The sequence below is a fragment of the Fulvia fulva genome, chromosome 9, assembly GCF_020509005.1.
Source record: "Fulvia fulva chromosome 9, complete sequence".
In the NCBI taxonomy this organism is placed as follows: Eukaryota; Fungi; Ascomycota; class Dothideomycetes; order Mycosphaerellales; family Mycosphaerellaceae; genus Fulvia; species Fulvia fulva.
The window spans coordinates 779,444-796,849 of NC_063020.1; the positions used below are offsets into that span (position 1 = coordinate 779,444).

The 17,406-nt window shown below is 53.6% G+C and overlaps 6 protein-coding genes across 6 annotated transcripts; 5 read left to right on the top strand and 1 right to left on the bottom strand.

Moving 5' to 3' along the window:
- Nucleotides 1–297: 297 nt before the first annotated feature.
- CLAFUR5_08993 (Lactose permease) lies at nt 298–1,940 on the top strand (the record flags this gene model as incomplete). Its single annotated transcript, XM_047908141.1, has 5 exons — nt 298–589; nt 642–722; nt 771–854; nt 908–1,849; nt 1,906–1,940. The coding sequence occupies 5 exons, from the start codon at nt 298–300 to the stop codon at nt 1,938–1,940; spliced, it is 1,434 nt and encodes a 477-aa protein (XP_047766327.1).
- Nucleotides 1,941–7,975: 6,035 nt separating this feature from the next.
- Nucleotides 7,976–8,548, top strand: CLAFUR5_08994 (uncharacterized protein; the record flags this gene model as incomplete). The annotated part of the gene is made up of 1 exon (XM_047908142.1): nt 7,976–8,548. One exon carries the CDS (start codon nt 7,976–7,978, stop codon nt 8,546–8,548), a length of 573 nt encoding a protein of 190 aa, XP_047766322.1.
- Nucleotides 8,549–9,109: 561 nt separating this feature from the next.
- On the top strand, nt 9,110–9,676 carry CLAFUR5_08995 (uncharacterized protein; the record flags this gene model as incomplete). Its single annotated transcript, XM_047908143.1, has 1 exon — nt 9,110–9,676. The coding sequence occupies one exon, from the start codon at nt 9,110–9,112 to the stop codon at nt 9,674–9,676; it is 567 nt and encodes a 188-aa protein (XP_047766323.1).
- Nucleotides 9,677–10,505: 829 nt separating this feature from the next.
- On the bottom strand, nt 10,506–14,070 carry CLAFUR5_08996 (uncharacterized protein; the record flags this gene model as incomplete). Its single annotated transcript, XM_047908144.1, has 2 exons — nt 10,506–13,901; nt 13,981–14,070. 2 exons carry the CDS (start codon nt 14,068–14,070, stop codon nt 10,506–10,508), a joined length of 3,486 nt encoding a protein of 1,161 aa, XP_047766061.1.
- Nucleotides 14,071–15,086: 1,016 nt separating this feature from the next.
- On the top strand, nt 15,087–16,231 carry CLAFUR5_08997 (Thiamine pathway transporter THI73; the record flags this gene model as incomplete). The annotated part of the gene is made up of 2 exons (XM_047908145.1): nt 15,087–15,438; nt 15,498–16,231. The coding sequence occupies 2 exons, from the start codon at nt 15,087–15,089 to the stop codon at nt 16,229–16,231; spliced, it is 1,086 nt and encodes a 361-aa protein (XP_047766062.1).
- A 29-nt stretch (nt 16,232–16,260) lies between these two features.
- Nucleotides 16,261–16,727, top strand: CLAFUR5_08998 (MFS-type transporter cnsL; the record flags this gene model as incomplete). The annotated part of the gene is made up of 2 exons (XM_047908146.1): nt 16,261–16,311; nt 16,365–16,727. 2 exons carry the CDS (start codon nt 16,261–16,263, stop codon nt 16,725–16,727), a joined length of 414 nt encoding a protein of 137 aa, XP_047766065.1.
- Nucleotides 16,728–17,406: the final 679 nt, after the last annotated feature.

The window sequence follows — 17,406 nt, forward strand, 5'->3', positions numbered from 1 at the left end:
GAAAAACGACATTCGCAGGAGAGATGGGCGACGATGTGCCAAACTCGCGTGCTACAACGTGTAGAGCTGTAGGAACCACGGGTCATGCATTAGCGTTCAAGCTGAGCTACCACGTGGATCCGAGACCCATGTGAAGCGGGATTCCACCAGTCACGACACAGTATGTCCGCTAGCGCGGTTGCGGTTCTCGAGGAATTCCATTCGCTGCCATGATTACTTCCATTGAAGAAGAGCAGACCAGTCTCACGTGGCCAGAACGTGGCTGCAGTGGAGACGACAGTATATCATGCTCCAAATATGTCCATTCACGTCGACATCGTTCGGTCATTGGCACAGTCAGTTCAACGCTTGCGATTGCCCTTCACCTCGATCGTATCTCCTACTACCAAGATGGACCACAAGGACCCTGACTTCCAACACAGCGAGGTCGTTCTGGAGAAGCTCGAAGTCCCCAACGTGACATGGTACAAGCATGCCGGACTCAGGCGTCTGTATATCATGATGCCGATCCTCTTTCTTGGAGCAACGACGAACGGCTACGACGGAAGTCTGCTCAATGGACTTCAGACGCTGGACCCATGGCAAGATGGTATGCTTCCGCGGTCCTTCTTCAGTCCACGATCTCCTGACACGTCCTACAGAGTTCGGGCACCCTAACGGGTCTACGCTTGGTCTGTTCAGTGCGATTCTTCAGATTGGAGCCTTCTCAGCCATCTTCTTCTGTAAGGCCCCACGAATCAGTGCATTGAGTGCTCGCTGACGGGTTGTAGCGGCGTACCTAGCCGATACGTTTGGGAGGAAGAAAGGCGTTGTCATCGGGATCATCGTGCTATGCATTGGAATGATACTCCAGGGTAAGGGCCCAAGCCAGCCACACGAATCAGCGTTCTGCTGACATTGTGCTTAGTTGTACCTGGAAAGACCAACGGCATGTTCATCGGCGGTCGTTTCCTGGTTGGTCTTGGATCGAATCTCTCGCAAGGCTCGGCTCCACTCCTCATAATGGAGCTCGCACATCCACAGCATCGAGGAAAGCTCACTGTCATGTACAACACCCTCTGGTACGTCGGCTCGATCGTGGCAGCGTGGACCGTATACGGGACGCAGAAGTACACTGGATCTGCCGTTTGGAGAATACCCGTCGGCCTACAAGCTCTGATGCCGGTAATTCAGCTGGTGGGCATATGGCTTCTTCCAGAGAGCCCTCGATGGCAGGTCATGAAAGATAAGCCTGAGCAGGCGTTGGCTACCTTGGTCAAGTATCATGCCAATGGCGATAGTAACGATCACTTCGTGCAGGCTGAGTTTCAAGAGATCCGAGATGCACTTCGCCTGGACAAGCAATACGCCAAGCAAGGCTGGTCGATACTGGTCAAGACCCCGGGTAACCGCAAGCGTCTACTACCCATCGCACTTGTCGCCTTCTTCTCTCAGTGCTCTGGCAATGGCCTCGTTAGCTATTATCTCCACAGCATCTTGGAGTCTGTCGGCATCACCAACGCCAATGAGCAGGCTCTCTTCAACGGCGGTCTGCAGATCTGGAGTTTCCTTGGTTGCGATTGGATTCTCGGCATTCCTGGTGGACAGCTTTGGCAGGAAGAAGCTCTTCTTGATCGCTGGTATTGGCATGCTCGTCACTTTCACCATCTGGACAGCTTGCTCGGCCGGGTATGCACAGACTGGAAATCATGGTGCTGGCAAGTCTGTCTTGGCCATGATCTTCTTGTTCTATGGAGCTGCTGGTTTCGCATGGCCAGGATTGACTGTGGCATACTGTGCCGAGATCTTGCCATACAACATTCGTGCCAAGGGGCTAGCATTGAACATGGCTTTCGTCTCAATTGCTTCGGTAAGTCGCCTTCGCCTGTGCTCCGCCAACGATTGGCCGAGCTGACGACTTTGTAGGTGCTGAATCAGTACGTAAATCCGATCGGCCTTGAGAGTATTGCATGGAAGTTCTACTTCGTGTACATCAGAGAAAGAGATATCATAATATAAAGGAGACTGATACTTAACTAGAGAATGATGAACGACGGGGCGACAGCGTCGCAAAAGCAAAGAGCGCCCTCAACTCGATGGGACAGGGCCCCATCACACACACCGACAACACCATCGAATAGCGGAGGACGAAGAGCGACGCGCGGAGCGACGACGCGCCCGGGAGAAGCGGAGGACAGCGACCAACCATCACAACGACCACAGCAACCACAAGCCGCTAACCAAAAGAACCAGCATACGAAACATAGTGCAGAAACGGCAGAATACACCGCTATCGCACACGAACTCACAGCCACCCTCGCGAACGCCAATCTGCCCCACGAACGCGCGATCCGTAGCCTCCTCGAGAGCTCAGCCAAAGCAATCTAGGAGCTGCTACGGGCCACGAAGACGCCAGCGCCAGTGAAAGACGTGACGAACGCCGACCTTCTACGGGAGATCCAAGCGCTTGGAAGAGCTAGGCCGGCGACATATGCCCAAGCGGCCATAGCAGCCATAGAGCAACCGACGCACCGCGCCAGGCCAGTCCAACGCGAGGTTACGATACACATCGATAACCCCGAAGAAAGAGAGCGGGTAGCGGTGCTCTCGCACTAGCGCCTCGTGGAGCAGGCACGCCAGGCTAGCAAATAGGACATCATCGCAGCCCAGAAGCTAAGGAGCGGAGACGTACGGTACACGCTCGCAACCACAGCAGGGAGACCGACGCTCCTACAGAACGCAGCCTAGGCGGTCGAGGCACGAAATGCGAAGAGCGCAATGCCGGGCGCGCTAGTGTACCAGGCCCTTATGCACGGTGTCCGAGTCGACACCTTCCTAGCGGATACCAGCCCGGTAGCGATGGGAGCGGTGATCGCGAAGGACAACTAGGCCACTATCCTAGGCCTCGTTATTACCCGGGCGCACTGGATAAAGAAGCCGGAACGAATAGAGCGGAAACATTCATCGCTCGTAATCGCGTTTGAGTATGACGGCCAGAGGGCCCAAGCCGTAGAGAAGGGACTGGTTCTCGCCTACTCGCACCACTGCGTACAGAAGCATGACCACACCTATACAGTAACCCAGTGCTTCCGGTACCAGGGATTCGGGCACACTACAAAACACTGCCGACGGGAGACCTAGTGTGGCCACTGCGCGACAGCGCACAACACCCGCGACTGCCCCCAACCCGAGATAAGTAAGTGCGCCAACTGCGGTGGAGGCCACAAGGCGTGGATGGGCAGGTGTGGAGTAAAGAGGCAGGCGGCGGAGCAGGCGGCAGGAGCGCGCCTAGGCGCACGATAGGCAGGAGAAACAGCGACCGTATCACACCGACCGAAGGTCGACACCGACGGTTTCCAGCTAGTTGTAGGAGGGGGCAAGAAGAGGCGACTAAACGGCGATGGACGCCCAGCATACGGAGTAGGTCGACTAGCGCTTACCGAACCCCGGGCTCAGGCCCCTAGACAGACGCGCCTCGATGCGACGATGTTCCGCCCTCACGGAGGCAACGCACCCCTACTAGTAGCCCCGGTAGCGGTAGCGGCCCCGCGATAGGACAGCGAGGGCGGGGACGGCGATGCCTAACCGCGGAGGCAGAACGGAGAACTATAGCTAACACAACAGTCTAACTATGAATAATACGCTTACCTAGCTAACTATCGTGTAGTATAACGCTAACAAGAGCAAGGACAAGGCCCAGAAGCCGCTACTTAGCCTCCTACACCCTAGCCGATACTACGTGTTCGCTATCTAGGAACAGTAGACGAACGGGAAGACGACACTCGGAGACCCGAGATACCACCTCGTAGTCCCCGAAGGTGACTAGCCGGCAGCGCGGGTCTGCTTCTACGTAAGCAAAGAAATCGCGACAACAACGTGGACGACCTGTACCTACTCTAGCGACGTGGCTTCGCTACGGATACGCCTTACCGACGGCAAAACAGTAGCTATCTATAACGCCTATAACCAGTGCTCTATACCGGGCTCGATAGAAGACGATAGCTAGTCGGCCACTCTCTACTAGCTCTAAGGAGCCCTCTGAGAGGACGCCGATACACACATCCTAGTCGGTGACCTTAACCTCTACTGCCCGAGATAGGGAGGGGATAGCGTACTCTCGGCCCATAACGCCGCTAATATACTTATCGGCCTAATAGAAGCATCCGGCCTTAACCTAGTGCTCCTAGTAGGCATAGTCACGTACTAATAGCATAACACGACCTAGACGCTTAACCTAACCTTCGCCACCTAATAGTTAGCCTAGCGGATAGTCTTCTACGACACGGACCTAGAACTCGACACCGGCCACCTAGACTACCTAGCTATCCGTACGACGTTCGACATAGCGTACCTATAAGCGCTACTAGCCCTCGAGCCGCGGCCCTAGTAGAAGCGTATAGACTAGAAGGAGGTTAATAAGGCCCTAAAGGAACGAATAACGGCCCTCCTACCGCCGGTACCTCTCTACTTAGAGGCGGAACTCGACGCGGTAGTAGAGAACCTATAGTAGTATATCGCGGGAGTAATCCGGGATAGGATCCCCTAAGCCCGACCCTCTAAGTACGCGTCGCTAGCCTAGTTATAGGAATACGTAGACGTAGTCCGCTCTACGGTAGCGGCGAGGCGCTAGTAGAAAGAGATGAAATAGGACGCTATATACGCCCGATACCGCCGATTAGATAACGAGAAGGGTAGGATTATCCGGCGCTAGGGCAATATCGCGTAGCGCGACGCCGTTAGGGAAGCTATAGGAGACTAGAGTAAGGTCTAGAAGCTCGCTAAGTAGGCGCGTACGAGAAAGCCGGGGACGCCGCCGCTACTACTATAATTCCCGCCTATCTATAATAGATAAGGGATCTTCTAGGAAACCTAGTAAGGTAGAGCCGACGTATTAGTAGAAGCGTTGTTCCCTCCTCCGGTTACGGCTCGGCTCGACGATATCGAGGGCTTCGTATACCTAGTAGAGCTCGAGACTAGCTAAGAGGTAATAGAGGCGGAGGTACTAATAGTACTAAAAGTAGCGCTACTAGATAAGGCCTCTAGACCGGATAAGATCCCGAACCGATTCCTTAAATACTACCGCTAGACGCTCGCCCCGTACCTCGCGGGGCTATTTACGACATACCTCCGGTAGTCCTACGTACCGACCCCTTTCTAGTACTCGAATATAGTTATCCTCCGTAAGGAGGGTAAGGCTAGATACGACGTCGGGAAGGCCTACCGCCCGATAGCCCTACTAAGTACGATCGGGAAGGCGCTAGAGCGTATCGCGGCCGACCGTATCTCTAAGCTAGCCGAGGAGTACTAGCTCCTCCCGGCCGAGTAGATAGGAGCCCGGCTAGGGCGGTCTACTTCGACGGCCCTAGAACTCGTTACGGAGTAGGTCTATATAATATAGGTAATACGCCGATAATAGGTCGCTACCCTACTATTACTCGATATCTTAGGGGCTTTCGATAAGGTCTCCTATACTAGACTACTTTATAACCTCCGGGCGAAAGGTATACCTAGTTAGCTCGTCGCGTTCGTCTAGTCCTTCCTTACTAACCGATCTATGAGGCTTATCCTTAGAGAGTAGCGTAAACCCTATATACGGCCTACGGAGACGGGAATCCCGTAGGGCTCTTCGCTCTCCCCGATCCCCTTCCTCTTCTTCGCCTCTATACTCCTACCGCTACTTAGGGGTAGCGCCGGCGGTACTAACTCCTATATAGGCTTTGTCGACGACACGAATATCCTAACGTATAGCGACTTAACCGAAACTAACTATCGCTAACTCGAAGCGGCGCTCGAGGTATATAACGACTAGGCGGAGCGGTACGGGGTAGTCTTCGTACCCGAAAAGTACTAGATAATCTACCTTACGACGACCCCGAAGAAGTATAACCTCTAGGCTACTATTAAGGCCGGGACCGGCGGAAGCCGGATCACTCCGTAGCTATCTATCCGGGTCCTAGGATTCTAAGTAGATACGTAGCTCCGGTAGTACGCCTACCTAAAGTAACTCCGGTAGCGTAGGGACTAGAACAAGGCCTTAGTTATACGTCTCGCGGCCTCTACGTAGGGCGTAGCCTTTATAAAGGCACGCTAGCTATATAGCTCTATCGTCCGGCTAGTAATTACCTTTAAGGCGCTAGTTTAGTATCTATCCTACGCGACTAGCTAGCTAAAACAGATCTAAAACGTATAGACCGAATGCCTCCGTAAAGTAATAGGGGTATACCGTACTATACCGATATAGGTCCTAGAGGCGGACACGTAGATCGCGCTACTAGACCTCTACCTCCGACAGCTCGCTATAAGCTATACGCTATAGACGGCGAATAGTAAGGTAGAGAGCGATATCCGCGCGGCGTACTAGGCGATCACGACACGCCTTCGACCGGTAGCGCGTAGAGGGAGGGCACGACTATAGCTATAGCTGTAGCGGCGGCCCGAAGCGTAACAGACCCCTAGAATAAAGTTCTAGGCATAGGCCCTAGCTAGTGGTATACCCGTAATAGGAGCGGGATAGGGACGTAAGTATCGGAAAGCTACGGTAGACGCGGTCCGCGGACATATATAGGGGATCTAGAACGAGCGCTAGGAAGAAGGCGAAAGGCACCTAAACGGGTAACTACTACGGCGACGAACGCATCGAAGGGAGGACGAGGTAGTAGCGAAGATAGGACCTATTGGCCGAAATCGAGCAATACTCTTTCGAGCCCTTACCCGCCCGTAGGCTATAGTCGCGATGCTGCTCCGCTTAGAACATATCGGGTTTAAGGACTACCTATACCGCCGTAAGGTACTAGGTATCGACAGCAATTTATATGAGTACGGACGCGTCTAAACGCCAAAACATGTCGTACTGTTCTGCCCGCGTCTCGTAGAAGCCCGGTAGGTAATACGCCTCGAAACCGGGGTAACGAACTTCTAGTATATAATGAATATAGCGAACGGGATACGAGCGGCGGCGAGGATAGTGATGCGGACTGGCCTACTCTAACAGTTCCAAATGGCGAATGAGATGGCAAGGGCGGGAGAGGCAGCCTAGGGGGAAGAGCTCTAGGAAGCCTACGAGGGCGTCCGGCCTACTAATTCGGTAGGGCGCCGACGACAGTACTAACGACCCCGCGAGAGAGTAGACTATGGCCCGCGGCGACCCCGACCGCGACAGTAGCTACAAAGGGAGGGCCAACCCAGAGCGACTAACGAGTTAGCGGTTCAGCGACTAGAGCTCCGCCTGACGGGCGACCGGCTGACGGTAGGCGAGTCGGTTGGCTACTAACACTTTCTCTTAGCACTGGGCAGATTGGCACTCCGGGGCGGCTGACCGCTTAAGAGCTCACCGCTTCTAGCACAACGGATCGACCGATAAGTGACAGAGAGAACTTGCTGACCCCCGAAGAGGGTTTTACTCTGTACGACGGTTTTCCCCTCTCCCTTCCTTAATGGCCCCTGGCCTCGTAGACCATTTAGGAGCTAGATAGGCATTATGAATTTATTATTATTATTATTATTACTACTATTATTATTATTACTTCGTGTACATCGTCATCCTCGTCATTGAGGTCATCTGCATTTGGTTCGTCTTCGTTGAGACGAGAGGGTAAGTCAGAACGGGCACCAGTTATCGAGCAGTTTCTCAGAGCATAGTGACGCGTGCGAGACATGCACTGCACGAGACTTTACCACGACTTGCACTACAGTCTGAGACACTGTCACGTGGTTCTCGAGTATGGCTAACACCCTTCTGTTTGTAGGCTTACCCTTGAAGAAGTTGGACAATTGCTGGATGGACCTGTCCTCGTTGAGCGAGCAGCCGACATGTCGGACAAGGCATCGATCGAGGAAGAGCGAGTGGAGGTAGCGAAGGGATAATGTTTCAAGTGGATTCGAAGGTCAAGGTTTGAGGACTCCGATGGGAGGTAAGCTTTGAGGACAGCGCGGAATATGTCTAATAAATATGGTCGCGCTCCGTTCCATTTTGATCCTGCTTTATCCAACGCACATCATGGCACAACCTCACGGCACCAGGCCATGCTTCTTGCTGGATCTAGCCCCAGAACTACGCAACATGATCTACGAACTCATCCTCTGCGACTCCAGCACAGCTCTCAGCCCAGATTCCAAGCCCCGAGTATTGATCGACAAAGATACCATCACCCAACCCCCTCTCCTCCAAACCTGTCTCCAGATCCGCGCTGAAGCTTCTGGAATTTACTACTTCGGAAACAGATTCGATGTAGTCTGCTTAGGCTTCGACCCAACGGACATGATACTGCTCACACGCCAAGCCAAAGACATCACTATTTCGGTCAAGGTCCACGACACCCAAACTGCGCCAAAGTGGGCGAACGTATTCAAATGGTTGCAGGCGTACTACAACAATGAAGTTGGAAGACTGGAAGAAGTTTGGGACGCACATTGTGAGGCACAGCAGTGGAACAGTGTTGCGAAGATGTTCGATATGGTTGATATGTTGAAGAACAGACAGATGCCATGGAGAGAGATGGAGAAGGTACTTGAGGTGACGAAGGATATTGCGCAGCTGTCTGTAGATTGGGAGTGGGAGGAGGAGGACTAGAGTTTGATGGAGGTGTTGTATTGGAGATGCTGTTTGGAGCTTGAGTCAGGTAGAATGCCGTCGAAACACACGACGACGGGCAGCTAGAGAATAGAAATATGACTAAGGTGTCTTGATAGTGAAATTGTTTGAAGCTTGACTAAGGCCAAAATCTTGTCGAAACATGCGACGTCTGGCAGTAAGAGAATTAGGAAGCTACAGAAAGTATGTCCGAATCAGGACTAGGCTTTTCCTTCACAAGCAGATTATTGAGGACAGTGAATGGATTTTACAACACACTTGTCGCAAAAAGTCTTTCCTTCATCATCTACTTCAGACACAAGATACAGCCAGTGTCGCGACTCGCCTCTCAGCATCTAACATTCAGCATAGAATTTGTGCGCCACCCACCCCAACCCAAGACGAGAAAAGATGTGCCACAAGAACTGCCTCCACTTCTCCTGTGGACACGCGCACACCATCCCCGTATCTCCCTGCCGCGGGACCGTAACACGCCCCTATCGCGACCTCTCCACCCCGGCACCAGCCTGCAGCAGCTGCGTCGACGACATCAGACTCCGCATGACCTGTCTCTGCCCCTGGTGTGCCCGAACAGAAGCCTACCGCAAGCTCCGCGGCCCGGTCGAGTACATCCGAACCATCAACTACAACAGTCGGACTGCCGCGACCAAGAAGGCGGTGGAGGTGGCGGAGGCGAAGTATGATCGGGAGATGGCGGTGTTGGGGAAGATGAGGCTGAGGCAGCCGGAGAGGTGGGAGAGGGTCGATGGTGTGGTGGGGAGGGAGAAGGTGAAAGGGGGTAGTCCGTTGAGAAGGGAGTTGAAGGCGGAGGATCTTGAGGATGATGTTGGTGTTGATGGAGACTGCGAGAGTGAGGATGAGGGGCCGAGTCCGTCTTTGATGGGACATGAGCCCGATGATGAGGATGAAATCTCGGACGTTGAAGATGAAGATCCTATGGACAGCTTAGCGGGGAAGTTGGATGAGCTCACGTTCGACGAGAAGGAAGACAGCCCTGTCTCGTCCGCGGCTCCTAAGGAAGTCGACGAGCCGAGCCAAGATAGTCTCGAGTCGGGGGCTCAACCACTCTGTTCCTGCCGATCAGGATACCTATGCGAGTATTGCTGAGCACGAGAGAAAAAGCCGCGGCCTGTGCTCCACACGACGAAGACGTGCATACACATCGCATCGAAGCTAGAAAATATTTGAATCAGCTACCAACCAACCAAAGCCATCACAACAACCCGCCACATCGCAAAGCTCTTACCCAAAGGTTATATCAAGATCAACATGATCCATCGATACAACGAGGTGTTCAGACACAACCATTCCCAACGAAGGCATACTAGTGCGAAACTGATTGGGAAGGAGCCGCCTTCCGATACAGCCTCGTGCTAGAAGACTAGACCGCATTGCCAGCGGGAACCAGTGAGACGTACAGTGATACCGAGCGATGTTCGCCAGATGAACGTGTAGCGCCCACTGGAAGAATGCTGGGATGCGCGAGCTTGAAAGTTGTTGCAAGCCGAGAGACTGGCTCCATTGGCGCAAGACCAGTAGTTCAAGGAAACAACTTGTCGAGCGGCAGAGGGACGGAACGAGTACGCTGCGTATGTAGAGAGTCTCAGTGAGCAATTATAGAAGATCATGTTTACACACTATCGAGTGCTTGCCACTTTCTTTTCTACCTTCAAGTCCTAGCTTGTCTCGATTTCCAGTGCTCGTGGGCGCGGTCTGTCCAGAGCGGCATTCGCGATGGGTATCTTCGCGTTCCGAAGCCGCCTATCACGATCATCGTAAGGAAATGCTGGATGCCAGCAGCGCCAGCATGACGCGCAGCAGTTTCAGCACAGCGAAGCATACCGTCATCGCATGACACCAATCCGCGTAGCCTCGCCGCTGTAGAGCATTTAATTCTTCCCGTTTCAATCTACCCTAACCCCTCCCCGTTCCTTCGCTAATGCAACCTCAAATTCTCCTCATTAAGCGTCCCATACAAAACCTCAATCTCCTTCCCCACCGCCTGTATATCCTGCGCCAGCTGGCCCGTAACCAAGACATAAGCATAAAGCATCTCATAATCCTGCTCCGTCGCGAGATCCCTCCCCTCTCCCGTCCTCCTGACCTCCGAAATCTTCGCAAGCAACTTGTCTCGCCTATCTGTGATGTCCGGTAAGGCGTCGCTTAGGGGGTACTCCAGATTGATGCTGGACGCCAGGACGGTGAAGAGGTGGCTGATTCGGGCGGAGAGGGCGAAGCGTTCGGGGCGGGTGTAGCGGAGGACGGCGGCTTCGCCGGGGGTGCATTGGGGGTTCTTGGAGATGACGACGTTCATAGCGTGGAAGGCGTCCATCATGCGACTGGCGCAATCGAGCATGCGGCCTACAGGTTTGTCTGGGAATGGGCCTTGGAACTCAAACTCTAGGGACGCGGCTTTTCGGAGGCTCTTGAGGCTACCGAGGAAGGCTTGGAGATCGGCTTCTTCTCGAATGTCCATATATGCCGATGTCGGCTCGCCGAGAAGGAACAGTGCTAGGGGGTCACGTTTCCAGATGAGACCCATGCGGAGCCATAGCAGACTCAAACCCTCGCGGAGCTTGTGGCGTGCTGATATGGGGGCGATCCAGCGGCATACGATGATGCCCCAGATTGAACCGACTGCTACGGCTGTGACACGATGGAGTGCGATTTCCCAGATGGCAGGATCGATGCCGCCTTCATCGTCGTTGTCGTCGTCGTGGATGGAGAGACTGTAGGAGTAGAGCGCGGTCAAATTGTATGACAGGAAGATGAAGCGGCCCATGGGTCCATTGTCCTTTGCGACGATGATGTAGAAGCCCACGAGTGACATAGCCCAGCCGAAGAAGCCGAGTAGCCACGGATTGGCAATGCCGTGGGAATTGGAGATTAGCCAAGCTACCACTGCGCAGAGAGCTCCTGCGATGGTGCCTATAATGCGGTTGAAGCCGGTCGTGTTGACGGCGCCAACGGTCATGCTGCAGACGACCATGAATGATACGAGACCCCACTCCATGCGCCAATGAAGAAAGGTGGCTCTAGTGTCTCTTAGGAAGGCAGGAAGTGCGAACAGGGCGGCGCCCAATCCAACTTTGATACCAAACTTGACATCGTCTCGTCGGAGAAATCGAAGACTTCGATAGAAGTTGGTGTACCAAGGCTGCTTCCGAGCAGCATTTGTGAGATCCCCAGCGAAGGCATCAGCTTTCCTGATGGGCGAAGGGATACCAACGTCTGGGTCCTCGCTGCTTTCGGGGAGAGTGTTCGTGCGCATAGCGGGTGTTTTCTGCCGTCCGTAGCCTCTCCAGAATAGTAGCCAATTCCATGATCTTTTTGGAGACTCCATTTCAGCCTTCAGATCGTCCAGCATATCTAGGTAGTGGAGGACATCTTCAGCAAAATCCAGTAGTGAAAAAGAGAAATGCCCACAGCACGCAGTAACTTCTTCAACGTCAGCCAGTACTTCTTCAGGCCTTCGATCGAACAATGACTTGGACTTGGTGGGCGACTGTGGCTTGCGGCGTGTTTCGACTGGAGAGCCGGGTGCAGATGCAGTCGGTGTCCTCGTGGCGAAAGTGCTCTTACTCCCAACCTGCGCATTGATGGCAGCATTAATAGCCCGGTTCTCATACAACGTGCCCAGCGCTTCCTTGCGATTCTCTCGATACAAATCAACAGCCTGTCTCAGACTTTGGTGGAACTGCTCGTTGACTGCAACTTCAAGCTCTCTTGATGTCCATGGATTCCGACTTGGCGCTGCTTCCTTGAAGGGCATTTCGTCGAGGATTTGCTTGACGGTGAAGACAAGTGACTTTGTGGGCGGGCCGAGTTCGCTGATAAACGCAATGAACATGTCGCCAGGACTCTTTGCGATGTTTGCGCTGACAAGGCTCTCACGCGTTCGTGGTGTCGGTAGCTCGATGGCTGATTGTATTGACATGGGCGTTGCGGTACCAGTGGAGGTGGCAAAGTCCATGCTGTAGTTGCGAGAGATGGACGCCGATGCGCTTTTAGTGCGCTTTTGCTTAGCTGTACCATTTATTGGATCGCTCCGCTCTTCTGGAGACTCCCTGATGACATCCAGATTGCCAAAATACTGTGACGGCTCGTGCTCGTGGGCCGCTGGCGTCTCTGGTGGCGATGCTATCCACTGCGAAAGCGTTGGTAGCGGTGAAGTGCCTCCTCCGGTAGGCACCTCTTGGTTCAAGAAAGCGAACTGTGCCATTGCAGCACTTCGCAAACCACCAAGATCCGCCGCAAGCCCATGCAGGCTTTCAACTACCCTCGCTTCCGCAGCGTAGACCTTCTCAGCGCCCAGGACGTAATGTTCCTTCTTCGCCTCGTTGAGACTTTTCTTCATGGCATTGAGCGAGGCTTGATGTTCCTTGGCCAAGATCTTGTAGTACTCATCTTCAAGATCACCTTCTCGTCCGTGTAAAAATGCTCTAGTGATGCTGATGAGCATTTCGCCAAGCAGATCGGTGTTCTTCTCCATCTCCACGGATAGCTTCTTCCTGGCCAGAGTGGGGAGGACTAGAAAGTTGACCGCAGCAGCGATAGCAATGCCCATGATTGTCATGCCCAGCTGCTGTGTCACTTTGTACATGCTGAAGGCGCCGGCTTGCACAGCTCCTTCTCTTATGAGCACATTGATAGATGACAGCGAGGCCAACGAAGCGCCGACGTTGACCAAAGGATTGCCGAGCTTCTGCTTCACATATGCCATAAAGCCAAAACCGCCACCGATGAAGAAGATGAGGACTATAGCATGACCGACGGCCATCATGTCGTTCTTGGCGAAGAAGATTGAAAGTCCCATGCTGCAGAGCGACAGGAAGGCAGCGTACAGAAAGGCGACGAAGGCGATGATGGTCGCCTCGTGCATGCTTCCCAGAGTTCGTGCCGGATGGAAGTACACGACAGTCGTTGCGACCTGGTGTTTACTGTCCTGTCTGCCACCGAACAGGCCTGCGACGGTGTAATTGAGAGTGGCCAGACTTCCAAGAACATAGCCTATAGAGCATTTGAAGATACCCTGGCCGGTTGGCGACAGGGCAAAGTCCCATGCCTGAAGCGCTCGTCTCCGTGATGCGTCCCATATCCGGGTGGCGAATGGTCTGTCGCGATCATGCCAGCCGAAATGGCCATGAGCAAACAGTGGTTCCTGTCCATCGTCGGAGGCGCTTGCCCGTCTGGACCTTGCTGTGAGGCGTTGCGAGGCATCCCGAAGTGTGAACTGTCGTCTCGATCGCTCTCCCGTCTTGGGAAGTATAAAGGTCGCTCGTCGAAGCTGCATCTCATCAGTGACGGCCTCATCGCGGACGAGGAGTGATAGCTGGAATGTGTTCTTGTCGTTATGTTGATGGCGGACAGGGCACCTGGTCATTACCTCGGCCACTGTGCATAGAACTTACTTTCCGACCGAAGCGGTTTGGGGAGTTGGTCGCGCCACCAGCTCCGCCATTCAGAGACGCGTTCGCCATCTCGTCTTCACGCTCTTTCATCGACTTTCATCCATTGTTCGATTCGTTCGGAGTAGGCACAAGGAAAATGTGTGACATTGCTCCGCACGGGGTGCAGGTAATGATGCACGTGTGTTGTTCGAGACCAAGAAAGACGAAGACGTGTGGCTGTGAGATGCGCTGAAGATCCTCCTTGGCATTTTCCATCACACAACAACACCAGCCATCACCAGCAGAGACATCACAGTTCAGCATATGAAAGGCGAAGAAACCACAGAAGACTTATCGCAGCCAGCAACGCACAATTGAAGAATCCGACGAATCAATATTTGATGATCACTCACTGAATTTTGACCAAGACATCCAAGAGCGATCGAGGAACCGTAGTGCTGTTGAGGATGCCCACCTGAACCGCCTCGTTGAGTCCTCAATATGATATGACTCTTCATTATGTTGCATGCTCAGAATGGCACGGTCCTCGGGCTCTACTGAACACTGATGAGCATTCGAGAACAGCCTGACGGGACTACATGGGAGTTCCGCTCGGGCAAGCTCGCATTCGAACATCTTGGCTACGAATACGGCCATGCAGACAGCTGTGAATTTTGGCAGCGCAGCTGCTGAATGACAACAAGGGGGCTCAACCTACCGCTTTGTCAGCACGTGACCGAAATGAGTAGCTGAATAGCTTGGGCCAAGACAATTAGCCTCGGCTCGTGTCGAAGGCCGAAAGGCTACAGTAATAATTACTCCTACACTACGCAATAGAGGCTCGGAAACAAAGAAACAGATCATAGCCGTAGATAACGTCGGCTAGAGCCTCTTTTTACTATATAAGCAGCATCGCAATACTGCTTTCTTGCTCCTTAGTAAGCTGCACCAAACCAAAAGCTTTGTCAGCGCTGCGAGCTGAGTCTCACAACAGGAAGCAGCCATTAGTATGACTGACTCACGGCCTTCGGAAAGCCATAGCCGGCGCATGTAACATATCTTGCAGTAACACGCTACCTCAGATCCCAAATGCACTTGAGCGGAACTACTCAAGCTCGATTCACGTCATGTCTAACGACACCTCATCCTCACAGCCCATCGCCGTACCCGACAGCAGCGACCAGAAAGGTCATGCAGCTGGCACAATCGACGACGCTCTCATCTTTCTGCGCAAACATGGCAATGAACAATCTTCTCAAGCCCAGGACACAACCCACACCCGAAGCCTCCGACGCAAGATAGATCTCCACGTAATCAGCTTCCTGACAATATGCTACATGCTCAATTTCCTCGACAAAGTCCTGCTAAACTACAGCCAAGTCATGGGCCTCTCGCTCGACCTGAACCTCACCGGCAACAACTTCTCCAACGCAGCATCCGCCTTCTTCATCGCAGACCTCGTCGCTGTGCTCCCAAACAGTACCCAACCCCTGCCCCCTTCATCCATGAGGCCGCACCCACGTGCTAACCTCCCCCAGTCTACCTCCTCCAACGCCTCCCCACCGCCCACTACCTCGGCTTCAGCCTCATAGCCTGGGGAATCTGCACAGCCTGCCACGCCTCCCTCCAAAACTACGGCGGCCTCCTCACAGTCCGGATCCTCTCCGGCGCCTTCGAATCCGCAGTCCCTCCCGCCTTGATCCTCCTCAGCAGCCAGTACTACACCCGCAGCGAGCAAGCCGCGCGCTTCGCATACTGGTACTCCGGCATGGGACTTGGTCAAATCCTCGGCGGTCTCATCTCTTTCGCCTTCCAGCACGTTGGCTCCCACGCCGCGCTGGCGGGGTGGAGGATAATGTTTCTGGTCCTTGGGATCGTGACGATTGGGGTGGGTGGGGCTGTGTGCTGGTTCGTTCCTAACACGCCGATGAGGGCGTGGTTTTTGGACGAGGGGGAGAAAGTTGTGCTACCGAGACATGTCCAGGAGAATCAGACGGGGATTGAGAATGTGCATTTCCATGCGAAGCAGGTATGGGAGGCGGTGCTGGATTTTCAGGTTTGGGTTATGTTTGCGATCATTGTGTTGCAGAGTGTGGGAGGAGGTGTGATTACGACGTACTCGGCGATGTTGATAAGAGGGTTTGAGTTTACGGCGAAGGAGGCGGCGTTGTTGAATATGCCTGCTGGGCTTGTCAATATTGTCTCGGCGCTGGTTTGTGTGGGATTGGATCGCGCTTTTTGGGGAATCGATGGGCTTTTACGTCTGGGGTGACGCTGATCGCGGTTGTTGGGGCGTGTCTGATGGCTTTTCTCGGCCAGAGCGATCGAGCTGGCTTGTTGGTTGGCATTTATGTGAGTATTCCTTGCGCCAGCCCTGGCTCACGAGTATGCCTGACGTGCTTTAGATGGTCAACGCAATCACTGGCGTTCAACCAGTCGACTTCCAGTGGATCATGTGCAATACCGCTGGGCACACGAAACGAGCCTTCCTCAGCGCAGCGTTGAATGCAGCGTTTGCGGTTGGCAATATCATCGGCCCACAAACGTTCAAGGCTCGGGATGCACCTCAGTATGAGCCCGCAAAGGTCGCTCTGGTCTGCTGTTGGGCTGTATCTGTCGCTTTGGCTATTGTCCTTGTGGTTTACTATGTCCTTGTGAATAGCTCGAGGGAGAAGAAGGAAGGTGCTGTTGATACTGAGGTCTCGGAGAGCAAAGCGTTCGCTGGTCTGACTGATAAGCAGAATGTGGCGTTCAGGTATCAGTACTAGTATGAGAATGAATGCGCGTACCGTGTATATTCGTATGGAGCATCACAGTGGTACCACTGCTCAAGCACGCCGAAATATCTACTGGTCCACCTATCGCGATATGTCACTGTCCAGTATCAAGTTGAGTGGGTAAATTGGCCAAGACCAGCCCTCGTTCAGGTACTTTTTGACGTGTTGTACACAGGCTGTCCCGGACAATGATGAGTCGAAGGGGCGTCATAGCAATAGTTGTCTGGCCCATAGATTGCATGTACCTGACTTGAATGCGTGCGAGCAAGGTTTTCTGACAACCTCTGTCGGGGCGGCCACTGAGTGCAATAGGCCGGTCGTGAGACTGCGTTGTGACAAAGGCACAAGGTAGCAGAGTCCCAGCCACAGCATCCAAAAGGCAGTGTGAGTATCTCTGCGAAGGTGAGCTTCATGATCACGACCAGTGGAAAGCGACTGCAGCAGGTGAAGTGCCAGTAGCAGTTCCTCGGTTCAGCAAAAGGCTTGCAGAAAGGTTCTTGACCACTTCAGACGCGACTTCAGATGCCTCGATGCGGTGGTTTGATAGCCGGTTCCATCTCGAGAATCGAATAGTTGAGGCAACGACAGCAGTTTTCTCGACCAGGCTGAGGACGCCATGGCTTCAGGTTTGAGCATCATCGAGCCTCTATGCAGCCCGTCTGGGAGGCTA